General features: G+C 48.6%; 1 protein-coding gene across 3 annotated transcripts in view; it reads left to right on the top strand.

Moving 5' to 3' along the window:
* Tenm4 (teneurin transmembrane protein 4) overlaps positions 1–25,222 on the top strand; it is a 2,359,892-nt gene that overhangs the window by 2,262,981 nt on the left and 71,689 nt on the right. For all 3 annotated transcript variants that reach the window (XM_026784248.1, XM_013350155.2, XM_026784249.1), the window contains 3 exons: positions 1,527–1,553; positions 9,966–10,112; positions 21,206–21,422. In XM_026784248.1, the coding sequence (XP_026640049.1) occupies positions 1,527–1,553; positions 9,966–10,112; positions 21,206–21,422 (391 nt within the window). The remainder of the gene's footprint in view (positions 1–1,526; positions 1,554–9,965; positions 10,113–21,205; positions 21,423–25,222) is intronic.

The following is a 25,222-nucleotide window of genomic DNA, read 5'->3' as shown; positions in this document are numbered from 1 at the left end:
ATGCAAACAGATAGATGATAGGTGATAGATAGATAGATAGATAGATAGATAGATAGATAGATAGATAGATAGATAGCAAATAGATAGATAGTGAATAGGTAGGTAGTAAATAGATAGATGATAGATAGATAGATAGATGGATGGATGGATGGATGGATGGATGGATGGATGGATGGATGGATGGATGGATGGATGGATGGATGGATAGATAGATAGATAGATAGATAGATAGATAGATAGATAGATAGATAGATAGATAGATAGCGATAGCAATGGTACCTGTCTGTCTTTTTTATGAAGTGAGGAAAAACCGGTCTTACAGTTCGTACAATCCTTTGGCTTCCAGATAAAGCCACTCCATCATTATAGTTCAGTCCCGTCTCAGGGACTTTTGAGTCGCACATGAAATCAAGCTGAGGATGGGGTACAGCCTACCTGAGGCATTCATTGGTTGCTTTAGAAGATGGTATTTTCTGCCTGACCTGTATGAGAACCCAGAAAAAAGATGTGTAGAGAAACCAGAAAAGGAAGCCCCTTCCACACCCCGACGAGGAGGGTAAAATAGGTACTCTAGGCTGGAACTGAAGATATTAGTCCTGTTCTGGGTATCCAGACACATACCACGTGTACACACTGGGTTTAGAAATCAGAGCAATGTTTGGCAGATACCCTCACAAGTAGGCAAGACCTTAGAGTGTCGTATAATTCAAATGACCCCTCCATTGGAAAAGCCAAGCATCCATCGCCGTCTCCTGATAAGACATGACCAGATTTCCCTCGCCTTTGCCACTTTCCACAGTGACATCCATCGATCTACGCCTGACATCCTTCGTAAGATGCACAAAGTAGGGGTACATCTTACTTGGCATCCCCCCACATTCTGCATTCGAGTCTGTGTAGACATGCACGTTCCTGGATAATTTGCAAATGCCAAACAGATGAGCTAGCAATGTATTTCAGCCAAAGTCTCAACCTAGAACCTGGGTGTATATCAGAAACTAGGCAAAATTTACAGATCTCCAACCTCTCATTTCTCAGGAGTTTGTCTGCCCAAATAATTTGTCAGTATAGCTGCCTCCCCTTGAGGGAGGTCGGCCATGGCTCTGGGTAGCCCAAGGGGTTAGCTGTAGTTTCCCGTGACCGTTAATGAACCTGACAGGGCAGGACTGTGGCCACTCATGCAGCTTCCCAGACTCGTTTCTTCCGTCATCCTTCTCCATATGTCTTCCGCTCCTACGATCACATTTCCAAATGCCTGGATCCCAGAATGAGTTTACCGCTCCTTTGGGCTCTTCATGGAGAATGCGCCTGCTCTCCGTCCTTCTATCCCATGTCATTTTGTCTTTGGTTTTTCGTTTTTGTTTTTGTTTCCCCCTACCATGACAGTGGCCTGTCCCAAACATTGGGCACCACCCTGACTCCCCACCCTTCCCTGGTGTCTCCTTAACACTTGGCATGGTTACACGGCAGGCCGTATTGCACTTTCCTTGGTCCTACCTTAAATGTCCTGTCTTTTATCTCCCAAGCTCACTATCTGGATAGGGTAGTTAAAGGTATGGTCTTCCTCTATTTTCCTGTCGTCTTTGTGTCTGTGTTTGTGTGTGAGCGTAAAAGTCACGTGCATATAAGAATGTATATAACACACCATTGGCATGACAGTACCTACATGCTGCCGCATCCCCAGCTTTGTCACAGTAGGAGGGTGGGTTTGGGGATGGAGAATGTCATTCTTTGCCCCAGTCACATAGAGCTGTCTGTGACATTACCATTGTGTTGCAACCCTTCCATCACCCCTGCACCCCACCCCCAGACCTTCCACCCCGTCCACCCCATCTCATGTCACCCCCACCCATTCCTTATGGCCTCTGGCCCATCAGAATCCAGACACTAGGGACCAGCCTGGGTGGCCTGGGAAAGCAAGAGGCTCGGGAGCAAGAGAAAACAATCTCGAGGCCCGCATCCCATTACTGCTGTGTTCCTTCTCCCAGCAGCCACACGGGGCGCACTCACTGTGTGCTAGGTCCAAATGCCAGGCTCTGGGAATGAGAACTAGATGACAGTCTGGGGAGAGGGTGGTCTGTTGCTCGCTGCCTGTTTTTCTTTACAGAGAAGGCCTGGCTTTGGTAAGTTTGTTCTACGAAAAGTAGCCCCTAATGGCAGCGTGATTTGTAATTGTCGAAACATTGATATGGCTTAGGTGATGTCTAATTCTCCGCGAAGACATCAGCCATAATAATAAGGCTAGGGTTGAAACTTTTAAAATAACCCAGCACTTCCTAAGGAGAAAACATGACATCATAGCTTTTAATCCTTGGGTCTAAACACAATGCCTGTGTCCCTTGGTTAGGGACTTGTATTCTGTAATCAGCTGAATCCCAGCTCCCTTCCACACTGCACAGCCAGAGTGACCAGGGGGCAGGTGACTTCCCTGTCACATGGTCATCTGTAAGATGAGCACGCTGGAAGGTCTGCCCCACGAGGGCAGCGTGAGGGTGGCGTGAAGCAGCGATCACCAAGCACCAGGACCCGGGTGGGGATGCCACTCCGTAGACTCAAGTGGCATGGTGCCGTCACTGTGTCCTTATTCTTTCTCTTGACTTGAAGGACTCAGCGAGATTAAAATCCAAAATTGTAATAGAAAAGGGCAAATGGGCTGTTTGTACGAAAGACTAACAACTTTAAAAAAAAAAATCAGGAAAAGTTTCGGGGAACTATGTTACTATTCTCATTGTTGCTATGACCGAATGCCTGAGAAGAAGCCACCTAAAGAGAAAGAAAGAGTTTATTTCAGCTGACAGTCTGAGGGGATATTGTCCATCACGGTGGAAAGTGTGGCAGCAGGAACATGAGCCTGCCAGCCCCATTACCTCAGCAGCCAGGAAGTAGAGAGAAGACAGGAAGTACAGTCTACTCCCAAACCTCAAAGTCAACCCCCAGTGATCCACTTGCCTCCAATAAGGTTCCACCTCCAAAAGGTTCCACTGCCTTCTCAAACAGCTGGGAAACATGTGTTCCAATATGAGTCTATGGGGGACAGTTCACATCCAAACAACAGGGACCAATAATGGACTAAATGCTTTTCAGCTGGGTCAGCCTTGCCCCTGCAGCAAATGTATTACTAGGACCCAACCGAACGGATAGGAAGCAAGGTTTGTTGACTTTAATACACTGACCTTTGCTGAGAACAAAATCATACGAGCAGGAAATAGACATATCTCAGTGTTCTCCTGGGACAAGCGTTCATTCAGTCACCATCAGAGTGTAGACTAAATTCATAATGGAATCATTACTCAGTGGACCACTCCCTACCGTGTGGAGTCCTTTGTGCCCATGAGTCTTGAGTCCTCTTAATTTTTTTTTTCAAAGGAAGCAGATTTAATGCTGCCCATTTGGGTGAAAACGGAATCTGACGTTGAGGGAGTTTTAAGTGATTCACCCAGGTTACACATCTGGGAAGTCATGAAGCCAGAACTTTGGACTTTCTGGTCATATCCAGATTTCCAACATTTTATATTCTGTCACCATAAGTCACCAAGAATGTCTCATAATTCCCAATATTTTACGTCCCAATCACATATGCCAACTGCATCCTCCCTGGGAAGTAGTTTACACCTTCCTCAAGCCGCTTGCTCTGATCTGTAGTTCAGAAAATTCCACCACTAGACCTTTATTGGGCTGAGGTGAGTGAACCAGAACTTCCTTTAAAAGACAAATGCTTTTTGGTGAAATCTGGGTACGTAGCAAACCCCGTACGGCCAGTGTCCTAGCGCAATGGGCGCTGATTCTCAAACCCAGTTCGGAGGTCTGCACCGGCCTGCTAGAGATTTGTCAAAGCAGAGCGGTGGGGGGTATAGTTCAAAGAAAGCCCACTTCTGTTCTCTTCCCACTTGTGTTGGTAGGGCATAAGTAAATAATAGTCTCTTGTCTGGTCTCATAAGCTGCCAGGAAATGTGGATTCCACACAGTGGCAACGGCCCTCTCTGCAGGGGGTCTATAGTCAGAAGCAAATAATCCCAACCAGTGTGATAAGGGCCCTGCTGGTGGCGGTTTGGAGACCTCACCAAAGGAGGCAGGGTGCTTGCAGATTGTGGAATTTGACATGGGCTTTAAGACAGCTGTGAAAAGTTTTTTTTAAAAGTGGGCAGAAGACATTTGTGATTTAGGGGCTCCCATTAGTCCTTTCTGTGGAAAAGGAGTTGGGGGAGAATATTAGGAGCAAGGAGATCAGTAACATTAATGCTGTCACTGAGGCGAGAAAAGATGTTGATCTTGTGCAGGGAAGTGGGCACAGAGATGAAGGGGTGCAAAGGACAAAACGCAGTTGGAAGGGCATGCACTGGGCGGGAGGCAACCCGCTTGCTACTCCGCAAGATTCTGAAAGGTTCCTGGCCACGCCTGATGCTGGCCAGCTGCAAAGGTGATATTGAGATGAAGTGGTCCCTTGTCATTTAAAAGGGCATCGTTTCTTTTGAAAAGCTGAGCCCTCCTCTAAATCTCCAGACTACATTATTTTGGCTCCAGCAAATGCCTGGTGTGAGCCCTTCCATAGGGGACTGTTAATGTCACTCAGGCTCTCTGAATTATTGATGAGTTTCAGGGTTTGTGGAATTAACGAGCTTCTCCCATGGGGAAGAATGGGCACATTGCTTTAAGAAAGTCAGCAAGTCACCCCGGAGGAGGCCTCCCCATGCTGGCTAATGGGGTGGAGGATGGGGGTGATGGGTGCCAGAAACAAGTGAACCTTCTTCACTCCCAAGTACCCTCAGGCTGTTCTGATGCCAACGTACTGCGCAGGTCCTCAGGGTGGAACTTGGGTCGTCTGAAGAAACCGAGAGTGGATAAAGGGGCCCCATATTCAGTGTTTCCCTCCCCTGGGTACCTCTGAGTAGCACTAAGTGTGTAGAGTAGGCAACCAGAGGACTTCGCAGAAACCTAAGAGGGGTGCCCTGGACAAGACTATCACAGCACATATGTGGGGAAAAGAGTTCCACGTCAAAAAGGAAAATGCTCTGGAAACAAACAAGGGGCTTTCTTCAGTGAGGTGCTACCATTCAGTGTGGCTAAGAGCCGAAGTGTTTGCTGAACTCAGTTGACAACAGACACTTCGTCGTCTTTGGTCGGTTGTCATAGTTGTTGGTATTGTTGTTGTCTGCGTCAGGGTGACCTGAAACTCTGTATAGCTGAAGCTCCTGTGTGTGAAGGACCCTGGGCTCCTGTGTCTCCTGCCTCCACCTCCCAGGAGCTGGGATTCCAGCTATGTGCCACTACACCCAGATTTTACACACACACAGACACACACACACCACACAAACATATATATATTCCTGGGGCCCAAACAAGGGCCTCATGCATGCTAGGCAAGCAGTCTACCAACTGATCCCCACACCCAGCCCCTGTAGCTTCTCTTTAGAGACCCCTTACGACCAGTCTCTCACAGAGTTCCCTATGAGAATGAGTGTTTAAGATCTTATGCCCCACAGATGTGAGTGGCACAAATTTGTTATCTCAGGGCTTTGAAGGCTGAGTTAGGAGGAGGATCACAAGTTCAAGGCCAGCCTGGGCCACATAGTAAAACCATTTCAAAATAAATAAATAAATTTAAGTTTAAATCCTTCCAGGAAAATGCAGGCAAAAGATGTCTCCCTCCGTCCATCTATTAACACAAAGTCTGGCATCCAGTGGGTGATGTATAAAACGTGTTGAGCTTATGAATCGAGTGATGGAATCTGATATTCTGTCCTTCTTCATTGGTCAGTTTTGCTAGAGGTACCTAATGGATCATTCATGTTATACATCAGGAAACCGAGGCCAAGACAGGGGAGGTAGCTTTCTCAACCCTTACCAATCAGGAGGGAAGAAGCAGAACCCATTCCTCTCTGATCTGTTGGTTCATTTGAGCAAGTGCGTGGTGAGTGCCTGCCGTGTGAAGGCGCCAGGGGAAGCTCTGAGGCCTTTATGGAGTCTGCATTCTAACAGAGGGAGTGAAACCACTGAACTATTGAGAAATTAACCAATAACCAGAGTGACTGTCATCAGAAGGACAGCCTGCCTTGGAAGTTTGAGGTGATAATAGGATGGACCGGGACTCATGGCACTGCCCGTGTTACACCAATGCCAATTGCATGGCGCGGTGACCCTACAGCTATGTCCCTAGCCGCATGGCGCCCCTTCACTTCAGAGAGGTTGGTATTTGTGAGACCTAAACAGTGGCACAGTTTGAGCAGCAGAGGGTTACTTTCCAGCGAGTGCAGTTCTTAGTAAAGTTACACACAGCTAAAATCCAATCCAGTATTAGTGGTCCTTACATATTAAATGCCTCTTGTACAGTCAGCTCCCATGCTTACTGGGCTGAGTAACCGGCATAAACCATGCCATTTAATCTGCTCAGTGCCTCTTTCACACCTACAGCTACAAAAACTGAAGTTCAGAGTTAATGTGATCATCTTCCCACGAACAGAAAGTCCAATGACCGTGCTAAGATCTGAGTTGATGCCGGGCGGTGGTGGTGCACGCCTTTAAACCCTGCACTCAGGAGGCAATGACAGGCAGATCTCTGTGAGTTCGGGGCCAGCCTGGCCTACAAAGCAAGTTCTAGAACAGGATCCAAAGGTACACAGAGAAACCCTGCCAAAAGAGAGGAAAAAAGATCTGAGTTGAAGTTCGCCAAACTTCAGTGTACCCAAAACATACAAAACTTGAGACTAATGGTGTGAAATTGGAACTTCTCTGAAAATCTGGAAAATTATTTTTTAAAACGTGTGTGTGTTCTCATACACACACACAGCCAGGTTTTGTGGATGAATGTGGGTGCGAGCTACAGCACGCTTGCAAAGGCCGGAGGATAGCCTGAGGTGTTGGTCCTCACCATCGTCTTATTTGGAACAGAGTCTCTTGTTCATCACGGTATGCACCAAGCTAGCTGGCCCTTGAGAACCTGGGGATTCTCCTGTCTCAACCGCCCAGCTCTAAGTAGATACAATGAGATTACCATATCTGTCTCGGTGTGGATTCTAGGGATCCAAACTCGGGACCTCACATCTACACAGCAAGTGTTTTTACACACTGAGCCATTTCTCTAGTCCCCAAAGTCTCCCCTTTGAGGAATAATCTGTGCAAAGCACCTAGCCCAGGGGCCAGGCATGGCAGCCCCCGAGGACATGGCAGCTGTCACTGTCCTCACTGTCCTGAGGCATCTACCAGAATACATAGTCCACAGAACAAGTCTACCTCCTCACAGATTTTTGTTAATCAAGTTTATTAGAACACGTTGTGCTCATGACTCACGGATAGCCTGTGCCTGCTTTGGGACTACAGTGCCAGAACCAAGTGATTATAACAGATACCTTATTATGTTGAGCCCTCCTAATTCCCCTATGTTATAATTAAGAATATTGGGGTTCAAAAAATTTAATAACATGGCCGGGTCCCCTGGCCACAGAGTCATAGAGCTGGCCTTTGGTGTGGCTTCTAAGCTCATGCTCACAAAAGGTCCTTTCTGCATCTTATGAGATGCTGTATCACAGCAAAATAAAAGAGTATCCTAATATTTTTAAAGCTTTCACCTCCTTCCTCTAAGATTAACCCCAGGAGGAGTAGTTTAATTAAAAGCAGTCCCTGGGTAGACGGACGAAAACTTGAGACGAACTGAAAGACAGGAAAGGCTCTGCTTGCTGAGATCACTCTGTGTGACTGATCATGGTGGCTTAGTCAGAACACAGACCAGTCACCCGCATGTCACCCACTGCTCCTGGCGCCCAGGTTTACAGCTTTTCTTCTTGGTCAGTTTTGAGGCTAGCCTCCCACATGCTCTACGTCCTCCTACTAAGCCTTCTGTGTGATCCCCACTGCATTCCCCACATGCAACCAGTGTTTCTTCCTTGCGTGGAAAGGACGTGGTTGCATTGACTGGTTGGTGTCTGCATCAACCATCTCAAGAGGAAGTGAACTTCCAGTTTTTGTTGGAATCAGAGTCAACTATCCAAAGCCCTTGAGCCATAATGGTATTTAATCTTTGCATGCTAGTTTTAATATGCATTTTTACGTCCTTAAAACACTAGTCTCAGGTTCTGATCTATCAGCTGCTCCCTGAGTGTTTATATGTGCCAGGTTTGTTGTCCTTTAAAAATAAAGAGTCACGGAGCCCAGCGGACAGAGTGCTCACTCAGCGTTCGTGAAACCAGGGCTTTAATTGCCACCACCATATGCATGAGCAGACGTGGTGGTGCACACCTGTAATCCCAGCACTTGGGAGGCAGAATCGGGATAGTCACAAGTTCAGGGCCATCTGCAACTGCATAGCGAGTGTGAAGTCAGTGTGGGCTATGTGGGACCCTGTCTCAAAAAGAAGGAAGGGAAGGAAGGAAGGAAGGAGGGAGGGAGGAAGGGAGGAAAAAAGAGAAAGAGAGAAAAAAATGAAAACAACAACCAATAGTGGTAATAGGTTCATTTTCCATGGTTTTGTGGTTTCGTGGCAGAATGTTCAGTTTACAGCCAAATGGGCAGGTACTTGATACTCATCACAGTAAACTAGTATAACTCATTCCTTCCCTGGAGGCTGGAGCAAAGGAGAGGAAGTAGAGATGTCATGAACAGCATAGTTTGAGTTGATCGTCACTCAGAGAAGAGAGCTGGCCATCGTGAAAATAAGGACTCAAGAGAAAGAAAGGAAATGAAAGAATTCGGATGAATGAATAGGAGCTAAAGTGAGCCATGAAACCTAATGTTTTCTTAAACATGAGTCTCTTCCTTTTTGAAGTGTGCGTGTGTCTCTCTCACACCACAAAAGCCTGTGGGACTCAACTCGCACATAACATGACGCAGGTGCGGAGGTTCAATCTTTAGGAATCAGTTTTCTCTTTCTACCCTAGGTTCCTAGACTCAAACTCAGGTCATCGGTCTTGCACGTCAATAGCTTTTACCTTCTGAGCCACAAACCAGGCTTGAAAGGGCAGTAATCAAAATCCTGTAAGCCTACTTGACTGTTAGTAAAAGTCCCCATCTCATCTGGGGGTCAGAGCAGAAGAAATGGGCTCCAAGCAGTGTCCTGTTCTTTTTATTAGGTCACCCACGTCTTCTCAGATGGCCATAGTTGTTCCTAGTTCCCGCTGTATAGTTCAGGTCTCCGTCTTGGCACTTTGGTAGGATGCCTGCTTCTCAAGAATACAACTAGGTATTTTTCATCTCTGTGCCTGTAGCTAGCCCAAATAAGATGCTTAACAAGGGACAGGTGTGTAAATACACAGCTGAGCAGCTAGCACTGCCTGGCTCTTCCTTTGTACTTGAGGCCAGCAGGAGTTCGTCTGTGTCGTGACAGTCTCCTGGGCTCCCCTGGTATAAAGCCCTTTCCAAAGCATAGCATAAACACAATGGTAATAGAAAGACCCAAGCCCTCATTCTCGAAGCAAATACTGTTGTCCAGGAGAAAAGGAGAGCCAATATGAAAAGCCTAAGGCCCACTGAAGTTGACCTAGTTACAAGAACTAGGGGGGAAAAGCACATCTCTAGGCCAAGTGTTACAGAACACCTTCAATCCCAGCACCCAGGAGGCAGAGGCAGGGGAATCTCTGTGAGTTAAAGGCCAAGAGACAAGACAACCAAGCCCAGGATTGAGGATGGGTGGAAGACCTCCCTAGTCAGGCTCTGGCAGGCTTGACCACTGACTGCAGCTCTAGTCAGACTCTGGCAGGCTTGATCCACTGACTGCAGCTCCAAATCCTGATCACTTGTGAAATGGGGGGAGGTGGAGATGCTGAGGGTTCCAGACCACTCCGTAAGAGTCCTTACTTCTCCGAGTCTCTGCTGTCTTCTCTGTAAAGTGGAGAGTCGTTGTGGTACCTGCCTCCCCAGCTGCTGAGACGGACAGATGTGAAAGCATCATGTAGGCAGCTGGTACAGCATGAGTGCAGAGTGCAGGGGTAACAGTTGTGATGGGGCCCCAGCCCTTGACTCCCTGCTTTGTCTTACAGAGGGATGTCCTGGCTTGTGCAATGGAAATGGAAGATGTACCCTGGACCTGAATGGGTGGCACTGTGTGTGCCAGCTGGGCTGGAGAGGAGCCGGATGTGACACGTCCATGGAAACCGCCTGTGGGGACAGCAAAGACAACGATGGAGGTAGGGATCTGGCGTCCGTAAACCCCAGCCCGTTCCAGAGGTAGGAGACAGAGAGACAAGAGGGGACACTGCTGGGTTAGCAGGGAACCAGCATCCTAATACACAGTGAGGGACTTCGGGACACAGAAGACTGTGTGGGCGGCCTGAGGAATGGGTTCTATTGTTAGCATAGTTTGACTCATTTTAATGAGTGACTATAAATGAAATTAGTTGGCATCTATTGGCCAATGGAGAGAAGGCAAGGAGAAGCATCCTCAGTTATCCCTCTGGTGGAATCGTTACCTGGTCTGGGTTTGCAGAAGCAGCCCTCTTTTGTATCCCGGAAACTGTGAAGGATGTTCCTCCAGGGAAGGAGGTTCACTCACCTGGATTAAGGTGTCGCCTCTGATTCTGAAGGTAACCCTCTCAGGAACATCAAGGCACACTTTCCCTTCACACTCTCTCATCCATATAGGTTTGTAATAACGTCTGCCTTTGCTTTTTTCCCCAAGTGTTGGACAGCCAAAACCCAAAGGAAGAGGGGTTAGCCTTATAGAATATTAACTCTTGGATTAATTAATTAAAACTTGGATCTTAACCCCACGTGGGTACTGGGTGTCTCTGAACCTTACTCTCCCCAAATATAAAATGAGGCTGTTAACAGAGGCTACTCGTTCGTTTCCAGCTGCTCAGACCCAAAATAATTACACAAAACTGTATTAATTAAAACATTGCTTGGCCAACCACTTAAGCATGTTGCTAGCTAGCTTTTATATCTTGTTAACCAATCCATTTCTATTATTTTATATTTTACCATGAGGCTCGTGGTTTACAAGTAAAGTTCCAGGGCACATCTGTCTTCTCTGGCGGCTACATGGCATGGCAGTGACTCTGCCTTCTTTTTCCCAGCATTCAATTTGAGTTTCCCACCTAGCTCTACTCTGCCCTATCACAGGCCAAAGCAGCTTCTTTACTCATTAACTAATAAAAGCAGCACATAGATAGAAGGACTTCCCACACCATGAGGCAGTTTGCCCATCAAGGTTATTCAAGTCTTTATATTAGCCATAAAATTAGCTTCCATTTCTCTATGGTGTAAACTTGCATAATATTCTCCATAATATACTCCACATTCCCACATGGTAGAACCTGCTTCTACCAACCACAGGGAGTTACTGGAAAAATAAAGAAGACAGACACAAAAAAAAAAAAAAAAATTCTCTTTCTAATGCTGGCAGCTGACACACCTAGGCAGCTCTCTTTGATTTAAACTGAGAGACTTCCCTGTGTTCTGCACAATGTTAGAAACTGGAGAACGAGAAACTTGGCATCCTCCCTTCTGGAAATTTCCTGTCTACAGCATTCTACAATCTCAAACCCCATGAGGATCGAAAGGCCAAGTGTGTAATATTGTGGTCATTCTAATTCAACTGGTCAGTTGGCTCTGGAATCCTAGAAATGTTGTTTTAGAGCCTTGATGTTTGTCTGGACTGTCTTTCCCTTGCCCACATCCAGACAGCAGTCATTCAGATAACCTCAGACGACAGCCATGAGAAGAACTGGAAGCAAGGTGCCCGTAGGGTTTGGGCCTTGGTGGCTTCTGAGCAGAGATGTGTGCCTGCCTGGAATTCCCATCGTGTTGCTATGTCCCTTAATCTAGCTGAAACATGGGGAGATCATCATTATTCAGTTGCCCAAGCATGTAGCATCTCTTTTGGAGGACCGTGTCTTACAGGAGGCACGGAGATGCGAAAGTCCTGTCCATCCTCCAGAAACTCAGAGGAAGGAGGAAGCACCAAGGTTGAGTGTTCATGGATTGTTCTAAGTGAAATTGCAGGGTTATGTATTCGTTGTGGGACTGGGAAAACATTTATCAGGAAGGTGATATCAGAGCAGGAAGGAGTTTTATGTGGGGGGAGGGGTGTTTTGTTCTCAAGAGATCACATAGAGAAAGGCAGGGCAAAGTGAGGAAGGGTATCGAGCCTCCTTGTCTTCGAGTAAGAGAAAGAGCACTCTGACTCTGTCTGTGGGAAAGAGATCAGCTTCTGTTGTCTGTACGATGCCCTCAGTATCCTGCTGCATCTTGCCTGTGTGGCTGCAAGGCCAGTGATAAACAATAACATTCATGGAAAATTAGGAAAAAGGGGAGAAGCCATACTGGGAAATCATTCCCTCTCCCAGAGTCCAGGATCTTGGCCCAAGCTTTCACACAGCTGTGGAACAGCTGGACAGCTAAGGAACTAAGGGTCTTTGCAATGTTCAGAAAACATATAGTCCCCCTACACACATACACAAACACACACACACATACAAGAACACCAGAGTAGACACCCTGGTTGCCATGCTTCAGAGACAGCCAACACTGAAATGCCCAGTTTTCCCAGAGAACCTGTGCCCACAGTAGCCCCGAACCCCATGTTATAGGAAACAAGCCAGACCCTAGGGAAATGGAGCCTCCTCCAGTTGCTCCGAGCAATGAGCCAGCACAAAGCAAAAAGAACAACCAGAAAATCCCCAGTTGCGGGAGAACATACCTCAGACGTTGTTTGAAGCATATTATAGAGCAGAATGAGTTTGTACATCCTCCGCGGCACACAGAAGCTGCTCTGTGAGGGCCTTCATTTGCTCCATGAATGTTCGCTGAGCATCTGCACCATGTCAGGCCCCGGCTCCCAGGGCTTCAGAAGTAAAACCGAGAGTCTCTGCCCTTGCAACGTGTCAGATTCAGAGAGAGGAAATGGAGGTAGCCGTGAGACCATGGGGTCCTGCTGTCCCAGAAAAGCATCCAGCCATTCAGCTGGTATTATCAACCACCTCAGAGGGAAGTGAGCCATGGCTTCCCCAGGAAGACCTCCATCACAACTGGAAATTCAACCGTCTCGGGAGGACAAGCCTTGGGCATTTGATTCTCCACTGTGAAGTAAGGAGATGCCTCGCTTTGGTAGACTGGCCTTTCTATTCATTGAGAGAGTCCCGAGGAAGCCCCAGAAGGTCCCGGATTTGTAAGATGGCATGGATGAAATAAACTACAGATTCCAAAGGGACAGACATTACCCTCACTGGCTTTCTGTCTCTTGGCCTTGCACAAGCAGAGACAGTCTGGTAGAAGGAAAGGCAGGGTCACCATGCAGGGAGCACACATGTAGGCCATATCTAGCAATCCACAATTTTCCCTTCCATGGAGCATCCGTGTCTTGGGTCTTGCCATTGGCAAGACAGCACATTCTTTTCTTTTCTTTTAAATTTATTTATTTATTAAAAATTTCTACCTCCTCCCATCCTCCCATTTCCCTCCCACTCCCCCCACTCTTCCTCCCCCTCCCTCTCCAGTCCTAAGAGAAGTCAGGGTGCCCTGCCCTGTGGGAAGTCCAAGGCCCTCCCCCCTCCATCCAGGTCTAGGAAGGTGAGCATCCAAACAGACTAGCCTCCCAGAAAGCTAGTATATGCAGTAGAATCAAAACCTAGTGTCATTATCATTGGCTTCTCAGTCAGCCCTCATTGTCAGCCACATTCAGAGAGTCCAGTTTGATCACACGCTCATTCAGTCCCAGTCCAGCTGGCCTTGGTGAGCTCCCATTAGATCAGTCACATCGTCTCAGTGGGTGGACGCACCTCTCGCGGTCCTGACTTCCTTGCTCATGTTCTTCCTCCTTCTGCTCTTCATCTGGACCTTGGGCACTCAGTCCAGCAGCACACTCTTTTCTCAGATGATCTACGGACCAGTGAGCATGGCCCGGTCTCCCTTAGGAAGCTCACAGTCACGCGGAAGAAAATTGTCATCTAAATGACTGAGCCTCATGGAAGCAGAATGAGAGGAACACCTCCATGCCAGCCCAGACAGGGGACACAGCGCAAGGCCAGAAAGCAATTCAGGGTCGAGAGAAAGTGCAACAGGTTCCCTGAGTGGCCAAAATGACTTGGGGGCTTGGAGGAGATTACCAGAGTTTAATGTTGAGTAGCAGGGCTAGAAGGAACTCCATGTCCTTCCTTCTCCTCCCCTGCATAATGTAGACAAGGAAACAGGAAACCAGAGAGCGAGAGAGAGAGAGAGAGAGAGAGAGAGAGAGAGAGAGAGAAAGAGAGAGAGAGAGAGGTGACGTCATGCGTCTCACGGTCACACAGACAGCCAATAGCTGGGCCCAGACTAGGACTCCAGGCTCCAGCTGAGATGCCCCATGTAGCCTTGTGCATCTAGAGCATGCCTCCTCCTCTTAGAGACTCTCCTCCTCCTTGAAATGTGGGGAGTGTCTACCCAGGCCTGAGGACGCTTTGAAATATGCCACGGAGCCTTCTAGAGCATGAGAGAACTCCAATATACAATTGATTTCCATCGGAACACTACTCCCTGTGAAGTTTTAGACTACCTTTTTCACAGAAAGGTTTAGTATATTTTGTATATATTGGCGGATTTTGACTGTTTTTTTTATTTTTTATTAAAATTCATATTCCAAGCTGGGTGTGGTGATTCCCATCAATAATTCTAAGTCTTGGGAGACCCTGGCAAGAGGATCTGAAGCTCATGGGTTACCCAGTAAGATCTGGTCTTAAAAAAAATCTATCCCAAACATTGCATATTCATAGAATAAAAGGTCCACCTCTGCATGGTTTTCAAAGCTCCCCCCAACAAACCTGTAGGCGGCAGAGAGATTTACATACAAGGACACGGAGTCTCAGAGAACTGGAAGAAGTTACCCAGCCGCACACAGTGGATCAGCGGGAGAGCTAGACTAGACAGTAGCCCTGTCTGTAAAGAAGATGCTGGAACAAAAACTCCACTGGAATTTAAACAGCCAGATCCCTTTAGATGACACTTCTCAAAGCAGCTTCAAGGTATCAAAACGTCTTCCATGGCCCCACGAAAGACAACTGCGGATGGCAATACCCCAAATGACAGACACAGCCCAGAAGGAGAAATTTCAAAAGAAGTGCAAACAAAGAAAGCTCCCTGTCTTCCACCACCTGCTCCGCCCATCTCCCACTGTGGGCATGGGGCGCTCACACAAAGCCCTAGAATCTGGTCACCCTCCAGACGGTCTCTAAACCACATTTCTCATGATGTGATAAGAGACAAGAGAGGAATTGACCTTTAAAAAAATCTCGTGTTCCAAGGAGCAGATAAAGATTTCACAAGCCCTTTAAAAAGAAGGCACGGAATTCATTATAGCAAGTGACAAAAACTTCTCTTGGATGTGTGCTGAAAGGAGAGGGGTACCCTCCCCTCCTTCCCCAGAGCCTGCCCCAGGGGCTGCCCACAGCCTGCTGTAAGACTGGTCTATGGCCTACAGTCTGCCCACATCTCTTTCCAGCCATGCTCTGGTGCTCTGGTTCCCCTCCCTGCTGTCCCATAGGGACGAGAACTGGCTTGTTTATTTCCACGCCTCCCGGGCATAGCACAGCACCTTGTCCGTGTAGGCACCGTGCTCACCGTGTAAAGGAACAAATGCATGAATGATCCTGCGAGGCTCAGCCCTCTCATGGGGAAGAAGGGGAGCTCAGGGGGTGGTGGAGATGCCCAGAGCAAGGGCCCACCTCAGCCCAGGGTGGTCTATGTCCTGGAAGAGAGAAAGCTTGAAGACAAGGCTTACTAATAATAAGCGGCTTCCCCGTGGCTGTCCCGGCTTGCCTTACCCTGGTGGTTGTAAGTCTGGGATGAGTCCCTTACTCTCTGCTGGCTTACATCAGCCAACCTCATCTGGCTGTTGTCTGCACACCTGTATGGTTTCTGTCATAGCCCCCACCCTAGATAGGCTGGCCAAACGGATCCACCTGTTAAATGTGGGAGCCTTACAGAATCATTCATTCATGTTTATACACACATACATTCATACACATGGATGTAGGCTTAAGTCACAAACAATGCCACAGCAGTTTGGAATTATGATTAATAGGGTATTATTTATTTAAAGGGGAAAATCTTACAGATCACCGTCAGCCCTCTGTACAACCAGGAAGGGAGTCTAGTCGCCGGCTGAGCAGGAAGTGAAGGGGGGGGGGAGAAGGAAGTGGCCGCTTTTTTAAAGGGAGAGAGACCACGCCCCAATGGGCTGGTATCTCAGCGGCTATAGGCTGGAGGAGCGGAAGGACCTCCCTCAACACATGGATACACATATATACACATACAGACACATACACATGTATGAATACACACACACTGTGGAGCAGATATCCACAGTGTTACAGGCTGCCAGTGCCAGTTCTGAACACAAAGGTTTTGCACAAATGCTGGGCTTATATAATGCATCTTTGAGAATGAAGTTTGTGGGTTCCCCCCCCATTCATTTCAAAGCATGTGTCTCATTTAAATGTGACAGTGGAGGAGTTGCCCACATTTGCTGCTCAGCAAATATTTGTCACATGTGCAAGGAGGAAACACCAGATTACCAAGGTGCAGGCAGGCAGAATTCTGGCCTGGCATCAATCACCAGGCACCCAGTGGGCAATTCCTCAGTCCCGAGGTCTCTGGTGAGGGTGCGGTTTATGTGGTGTCTCCTTTCGAAAGGGCCCTGAGAGCTCCAGTAACCTAATTTACATGTTTCACCCCGGCTGGCTTTATCCAGCTCAGACCTCTGGGGTCACACTGCACCCAGAATCCTGCCTGGAATGTGTGCAGAGGAAGAGACCAGGGCTTGATCGAATGGCAACTGGTTGCCAGGATACCAGGATACTCGCCAAAGGGAAGTGCCTGTCAGAAGCCACCAGTCACTGTCCCTGGCCGGATCCTTACATGGGAACCTCTCACTGCCTCCCTCCCTGAGTCTCATGGCATCTCTGTGAAGTAGGCTTCACGGTGATCCATTTAACAGGTGGAGGAAAAGGCTCAGAGATTTTGACGGGACGTGTATTTTCAGCAAATACATGATCCGGCCAGGTCATCATAGCACCCTACTGCCCACAAGATGGAAGAGAAATGGGGAGCAGGGAGCCCTGGAAGGCAGGAACAAAGTGAAGCTGAAGCCAGGGCAGCAGGCACAGAAGCCGCGGCTCCACACTGACAATGTCAGGGTGGGGCATCGCTGCTGCCACCACACGGAACACTGGAGCCCTAGAGCCTAGATGTGAAGCAGGCGCCTGCTAGAGCAGAGTGGGTGGCACGGAGCTAGGGCACAGAAGAGGCGCCCGTGAGAGACAGAACTCACAGCACAAAGGCCCTACCATAATCTTGCAAACCAGAGTACTAACGCCAAGCTAGAAGATCCACCCAGAAAGCAGTCCTGCGTGAGTGGTACTCTGGCGTGGCAGGCAGCAGTCACCAGAAATCATGCTGGAGGGTTCACCAACCACATGAGATCCCCAGCGAGACTTCTAGAACAGGCAGGAATGGCTGACTACAGGCTAGGTTAACAGCGATAGCATGCAAGAGGATGACTACAAGAACGTAATGCAAGAGAGACTATACCATAAATAAACTTTTACATGGCTGCAGAGATAGCTGATGTGTAAAACCATAAGGATGGAACAAGATACTACGGGGGCGGGGGGGAATGGCAGATTTTTAAAAGTCCCAAAGAGACTATCTACAGTCTTAAAATATGGTCATTTAAGTTAATGACCCAGGGGACACAAATGAAGGGCAGATAAGGGAAGTAGAATGGAAGTCTGAGGGAATTTATCAGGATGGGGCACAAATAAAAGGAAAGACATGCAGGGGCTGAGAGGCGTGAAATAGGAGCCGGCCCCTTTAAACTTTTATTAGTATCCCGAAGAAAGGGCCAGAGAGAAATGAAGAAAGGAGCATTCTCGGTTTATAGGAGAACTTTCCAGAACGTACGCAAGATTCAATCCTAAATAAAATGCCTAAGGAATGGCATATGGTTCGCTGCAGAGCACGCGTGCTGAGTTCTGAGATTGGAGACAGCCAGGCTACAAAGGAAGCCTCGTACACGCACAGCAGATGTGGACGGATCCATGAGTCTAAAGAAGGAAGCGTCACCCTTTGTCTGTCATTATGCATGGCTAAAGAAACCGAGGCTGGAGGCACTAAGACTTGCACAGGGTCCCACAACTCTGGTGGCCATCTGGCTGGAGAGAAATTGTCTTACGTGCTGAGCCTGGCATAACAGGGCATCATTTCAGTGAGGCTCCCAAATTCCCATTCTCCATTTACAAAACTATTCCCGTGAGTCTCTCCAGGATGACTCAGAGAACATTCCGTGTGTCAGAAAGAACGGAGTTCAGATCCCCCCTCAACTTCTTTAGGAACTACCTCTACAGCCGTCAACTTTACCACGCCTAAGATGTGGTTCCGTCTCTCTGAGCAGTCGCTCCCTCGCGGGATGGGTCAGCACTAAGGCCCTTAGTCCTTATCAAGTGTTTAGCACAGTGCAGGGCCTGACGTCCCTGTCATTTGTGCCCTCCACCAACCTAACATGGTGAGAAGCACCCTCACTCCCGGGTCACCTTCCCCAGGGCTGGAGAGTAGGCACCCCTCCCAGGCACCGCGTGGCAGAGTATTTACGGAAAGGTAAAAGACTGGCTTCCAGGGACTACTTTGGTGGTAAACAGGAGCAGGCAAGAGCTAATAAAATTTCAGATTAGCCATGACTTTTCACGGCCCTTCAATTGTGCCAGCTGATTTAATGGTCACCGTCCCTGCTCGCTGGGATTGAATAATGGAGCGTCTCTGCAGAGTTATGGATGTGGCCGCTGGAGCTGTCACGCTCACATCAATAGCAGAATGCAAATAACCCTCTGCTTGGGCTGTAATTGTGTGTTTAAGCAATGTCTGACGGGGGCAGCCAAAAAGGGTGCAATGAAAACCGCCATCGGCAGGAGAGGGTGGCTGCTTTGCTAGGCCGTGGGACCCGGAAGCTAGAAGACAAGCTAAGGTTACCACCCACAATAATACTGGGTTGAGGTACAGGTAGGTAGTCCTTCATTTCAGTCAACCATGTTTTAGGTTCAGAATCTACCTTTATTAAGCACCTACTGTGTACCCAGTACTGGGTTGAATTTGGGGATGTAGTGCTACATGGGTCATTGTTGAAAGGAAACTTAATGACCCTCTTATTATCTGTGTGAGAACATGGGAATTTGGCTAAGTAAATGCCTCAGTGTGTGAAGGGTCTGTCACCAATCCAAACCCGGGCTTGATCCTTGGGACTGAAAGAGTGGAAGGAAAGACTCCCAAGGTTGTCCCCTTAGCGCTACATGCACACTATGGCCCATGCTTTTTTACACGCACACACACATGCGCACACACACACACACACACAACTGAAGAAACTGTAGTAATTTTAAAAAGTGAGAAAAATATAGGAATCTGAGACCAGATAGTTTAACTGACTTACCCAAGGTCACACAGTGGGAAGAGTCACAGCTGACATCTGATCCCAGGAGTCACAGCTGACAGCTGATTCCGTCCTCCAGCTCTGGAATCCAGACTCTGTCACTGTGCTCCCTGCCAGGAGGCCACGGGCACTTGGGTACTGTACAGAAAATGGGGGGAAAATGGAAAAAACAACAACAAATGGGATATTGCAGGAATGGTTGTCCCTAATTTACTTAAGGGGGCGCGAGAAACTGGGATTGAGGTCGACTAAGAGGCTTGACCATTTCACTAAAGTTAAGTTCCCCAAGCACTGTTCATTCAGCCGTTGAACACACCATAGAAGGTAGGCCTGAAGTGAACTCAGTCAGCGAGAATGAGAGAACCAGAGGAGAGCCAGGGGGCATGCCGTGCCCTACAGGTGCGGTCTATACTATAAATCCCAGGGAAACGGAGGTGAGCTGGCTGTGCCAGCATTTCTCGGGTACTGTTGGTGAGAACACGGTATTCGGAGTGATCGGACTCGGCCAGTTGTCTGGGGTCAGTCTTACAGGCAGTCCTGGGACATGAACTTCAGGCTCCATGGCTCATGATCCTACCATCATAGCAACTGCTGAATACGGTTGATTGAAGAGATCATGTCCTGGCTTTTACAGACTAGCATCTCGTGATATCTGCTGCGTCATTTGTTGACTGTTTATTTGGTTTGTTGTTGTTGTTTATTTAATAGCCATTTCAAAGCGTGTCTGCTGAGTGCTAGGGGTACAGCAAAGATAACCAAAGCACCGCTAGGACCAGGATGGTTGGAAAGTTTTCCAGTGTCACACAGCTCAGAAGCTGTCAAGCCAGGATGTGAACCCAGGCAGTACACAGGTCACCTCTGCTTGTAACATCCAAGATGTGACTCTGGGGTCTTCCTAGCCCATCTTCTGATCTCTGGATCATCCTAAACTGTTAGTTGGGAACTATAAAAGTTCCTTACAATAATAAAGCCTGAACTGTGTAGCCTAGGCTAATCTCTTTCTTTGCATTTGGGAAGTAGCGTGAGCCGTAATAGTTTAGGGGTCCTGAAGCTGCCCGTCCATGTGGTCAAGACAACTCCCTGCAAGTCACAACTCACAGAAGGCAGATCCGGGCCTCTGCAGGGCTGAGGGCTGTGCCCCAGGCCACTGATCCCACAGCTGAGGAAGCTGCCACGGTTACAGGGCCTGAGCATCCTTTCTTCTTCCTCACACCTGAGCCAGGGAGTCATCAGGTTTTAGATTTCACCCTTTAGGTCCCTCAGAAACGACTGTGCCTTCTCCATCAGTGCCACTGTCACCTAAGCTGCTCCATTTCCCGTCTGTGCAACCTCAGCACCCCGCCCTTCCATCTGTGAGTTTTAGCAGTGTGCCTTGGATGAAATCACCCTCTGTTGCAAGCCTTTGGGGGTACCTATGGCATGAGGACAAATTTCCAGGTCACTAACATGGACTAAACGGTCCAGCACAGCTGCCCCCAACCCACACTGCAGCCTCATCCTTGCTATTTCCCCCCTAAACACCAGCATTTTGGCTTAGCATCTCTGATGGCCATGCATTCTCTCTCCTCTGAGCTTTCTCCAAAACCCTCGCTGCTATCTCCTTAGAAGAGGACAAACAGTGTACACACAATATGCTTATCTAGCTGTATCACCTATGAGACAGAAAGTCTGGGGCGAGAGGCATCTGAAGCACCTGGATATTCTTGAGCTCTGAAAAGCCCTGGGTTCTGTCTGCATCTGAAGTTTGGCAATGAGGGACAGATAGGCAAACACGGCTGATTGAACGTAGCTATATAATGTTCTGCACATGCTCTGTCACCCCTGCAGACGGCTTGGTGGACTGCATGGACCCCGACTGCTGCCTCCAGCCCCTCTGTCACGTCAACCCACTGTGCCTGGGCTCCCCCGATCCTCTGGACATCATCCAAGAGACCCAGGCCCCCATACCCCAGCAGAACCTGCAATCCTTCTACGACCGCGTCAAGTTCCTCGTGGGCAGGGACAGCACACACGTCATCCCTGGGGAGAACCCCTTTGACGGAGGGTAAGTCCGTGGGGCTCAGCCCCAGCAGCAGCTCTTGCAGGGAGGCTGATGTCTGGTGTGAGGGTGGGCGGGCCAGAGGCTCAAATGTGTTTGCAAGAGAGGCAAAGACCCAGCCTCCAGCAAGCCTCCAGCACTCCCACCGACAACACTGCTGCCCAAGGGCTTTCGAGCAAAGCTGTGCCTTTCCCACTGGGTGACAGATGGGGTGAGTGAAAAATCAAAGGTCTGGGGGGAATCCTGGATCAATACCCACTTTGCAGTCAGCTCTTTCTGATCCCATGGTCTGAGCTGAAGGGCTTTGACACTGTTTGCCCTCAGAGCTGATAGGAGGCTTTACTAACTGGGAGGCAGAGGCCATTGCTGCACCCCAGGCCACGTGTCCACTCGGTCTTCCCCAGGCCACATGTCCACACATTCTTCCCCCATGTCACGTGTGTCCATGCATCTTCCCAGGCCACGTGTCCACACATTGTTCCCCCAGGCCACGTGTCCACGCATCTTCCCAGGCCACGTACTCACACATTCTTCCTGTAATAATTGTGTCACCCACGGAATATTTTCTCACTGAGACCTTGTCTGTGTCAGGACCAGTGCTAGGGTGACAACAATGGGTAGGATATACTGTCTGCCTATTGGTTACTTACTGTCAACTGGACTATAAAATGAATATAGCTATGATATACTTGGCCAAAAATGTGTGGCAAGGGTCCTAAGAGACACAGAGGAGGTGTGCTCAGGATAAGTAGGGGAAACAAGACTTTTTCTTTTGGTTTTTTTTGACAGGGTTTCTCTAGCCCTGACTGTCCTAGAACACACCCCATAGCCTAGGCTGGCCTTGAACTCACAGAGATCCACCTGCCTCTGCCTTCTGCATCCTGAGATTAAAGGTGCACACCACCACTGCCTGATGAGAAACAAGTCTTAAAAATGAGAGGCAGTTAGCCAGGCCGGTGAAAGAGGGGAGGTTCAGAGGAGGAAGAAGAGTTCACACAAAAGCAGGAGGTATGGCAGGATCTGGGAGCGAGCAAAAGATGACCCCGTGTTCTCCGCTCTGGTCAGGACATTAAACCAGCACAGTTTCCAGAAGTCAAGATAATCATTTCTCTGGAATGTCTTCTAATACAGCAATGCTTCATGCATGCTGAACTCTGAATCAACACGGTGAATCCTGCAGTCACTGAAAATGATTTCTGGGCCAAAGGGTCCCTACCCTAAGTGATGAGAGGTGATGAGACCATGGGAATGAGGAGCCAGCGGGGCTTGGCTAGAGACGGATGTGAGGCTGAGGGGTTTCCTGTCTGTGGATGTCGGGGTGGATAGTGGTGACGTCACCAGGATGAGGCTCTAAAAGCAAGACCGGGGGTAGGAGAAAAGTGGTGGCCTCACCTTGAGCAGAGAAAGGGTAAAGAAAAGATACAACATAGTCACGCATCCAGGGGGAAGTGTCTGCCTGCAGTCTGAAGTCATTCTTGAGCTGAGAAAGGGTAAAGATACAATAGAGTCATACAGCCAGGAGGAAGTATGAAATGTTAAATTCCAAGCTCAGAGGGAGGGCCCTGTCTGGAAGAATAAAGTGGGGAGCATCGAAGACCCAGCCTCACCCCCAGTGTCACGTGCACACGAGTACACCACTCAGGCGGATACATTAGAGGGCACATTCTTAAACATAGCCCAGAGCAGGTACAGCGGCTTTTCCATGTGCACACGGCCAGTCGCATGCTAGAGCGAGGAACAGCAAGAGTGAGGGGGGGGGGAAATGAATGACATTTCTTGGTCAGAGCTGCTGCTTTTGTTCCTAGGAAGATGCTGTTATTCAATTGTGTGATTTTGTATGTAGGCTTGTAGGCCTTCCCCGGGCGTGAGTTCTTTTAATCAAGTGCAGATATAAATAATATTCCTACCAAGGAAAATGGTGCTTGTTCAGCCTTTCATGACCGGCCCATATGGCATCCGATTAGAGCTACGGTTTGTCAGTTGCCTGTAGCTGTTCTGTAAGGGAGTACCATATTCATGCCAGGCTGCTCCGTGCCAGCAGGAACATGTCCCCCGGGTGTCCTCCTCGGGACGTGCTGAGCCTGCTGCTTAAGTACTATGATACACTGTGGGACCTGCCCTGGGTTCTCGGCACAGCTTGTGTGGACTTGAGAAGCCTGTACTAGGGGAAGAGCCAAAGCTAAGGCCCACTTCAGCTCCTGGCTTTGCAACCCCTGTATGCATGGCTCTGATGAGGGGCTCGATAAAATGAGTCATGCAAGCAGCTGCCGCCCCTCGAATCTGTATTCTCCAGGCCAATCCTGCATCTCACTCATTAGAACTCAGTAGTTGCTCAAGGAATGTGTGTGCACATAAATTGCCTTGAAGAATGAGAAATGCAGAGGGAAAAGGAAGAGGAGAGGGAAGGGGGGCAGATAGACACATTTTACTTGGTTTTAGACAGAGGATTCGGGGTCCAGCAGGGTTCAGCCATCTGCCAGACAGCACACTGGAGGTGAGGAGCAGAAGCTAGAGAAGACAGCTCCCACGTCCTTGCTTACACATCTGTTGCCTTCAGTTAAATTACAGGCACTTGGAAGGCAGTGACTATTTATCTATGCGAACCCGTGACACATCAAGAAGGGCCTGGAAGATGGTATTTGTTTTACAAATGAGTCGATAATAGAAGGTTCCAAAATGTTAGTATGAAATCCCTCTTCTGGCCTTCACCTGATCCAGTAGGCCCCTGCTCCTGGCTGATCTAGGTTCAGAAAAAATAGCCATCCATCCCCACGGGTCCCCAAACATCCCTCAGTCAAATAAGCCTGGTGACCAGTCAGAAACACTGTCAGGTGTCAGGTGCCTACTCCATGGTTTCAAATGGGCCTAGTGGTAAAAACCCTTCCTTGTGCAATTGGGATGAAGTAGAGTCAGTTTCCCGGCTCAAACTGTTGCTTTCTTTCCTCTCATCTGAGAGGGTGGTGTTAGGGTAATGGGGAAGGCTCAGTGTTGCCTTCCTGGCTTTACCACAAGCCATGCATGCATGAAATATAATAACTATTTCACAGCAGCCTTAAAAAAAGATTAAAATAAAAGAGCCACTTAGGGAGTGCCCTGTTCATGCCAGCCCGCTCCATGCCAGCAGGAGCGTATCCCCGGAGTGCCTCCTGGTTATGGACTGAGCTGGGCACCTAATGGATCAGTAGATGGTGGCTTTTACAGTGTAGCATATCAGAAACTAGAACAGACTTTGCAATCAGACGGTCCTGGACAGAAGGGCAGTAGCGTGGGGCGGGGTTAGGGGTCATGCTGTCAAAGGTGCAGTCCCCTCATCTGAGATACCGGGTGAGTGACGTGTGTGTCAGAGGGCGGCTTGGAGAATTAAAGGGAAAGAAGTAAAAGCTCAACCTGGGGCGCCCACCACCCAGAAACACCTTGGATAATTACCTAACAGCGCCTGAGGATGAAGGCAATGGCGTTAGGAGCTGCCAGCTCTACTTCCTTAATGGGAATCAAAGCTTGAGTAACAACTGCTCCCCAGAAACGTCCAGCCCCCCTATCGGGAGAGATGGGTTTAGGTGGCTGGATCACTGTCAGAGGATAAGAAAAGGCTGTGCTCTGCCAGCCAGCTGACACTGGGATCCTTGTTAGTGAGGAATCCAGTGCACTTCTCCAGGGTGCAGCTGGTGGACAGACAGGCCCGCTTAGTGCCCACATGTAACAGTAACAGAGCCTGTGCCCAACCCGCATCCGGGCAACCTATATGCTGTGCCATGAGTTGCACGGTTTGACTAGGATTCTGCTCCACAGCTTCCAAAGTGCAGACT

The sequence above is a fragment of the Microtus ochrogaster genome, chromosome 22 (assembly GCF_000317375.1).
Source record: "Microtus ochrogaster isolate Prairie Vole_2 chromosome 22, MicOch1.0, whole genome shotgun sequence".
In the NCBI taxonomy this organism is placed as follows: domain Eukaryota; kingdom Metazoa; phylum Chordata; class Mammalia; order Rodentia; family Cricetidae; genus Microtus; species Microtus ochrogaster.
The sequence above is the reverse complement of the archived record's forward strand: the minus strand, read 5'-3'. Positions and strand labels throughout refer to the sequence as shown.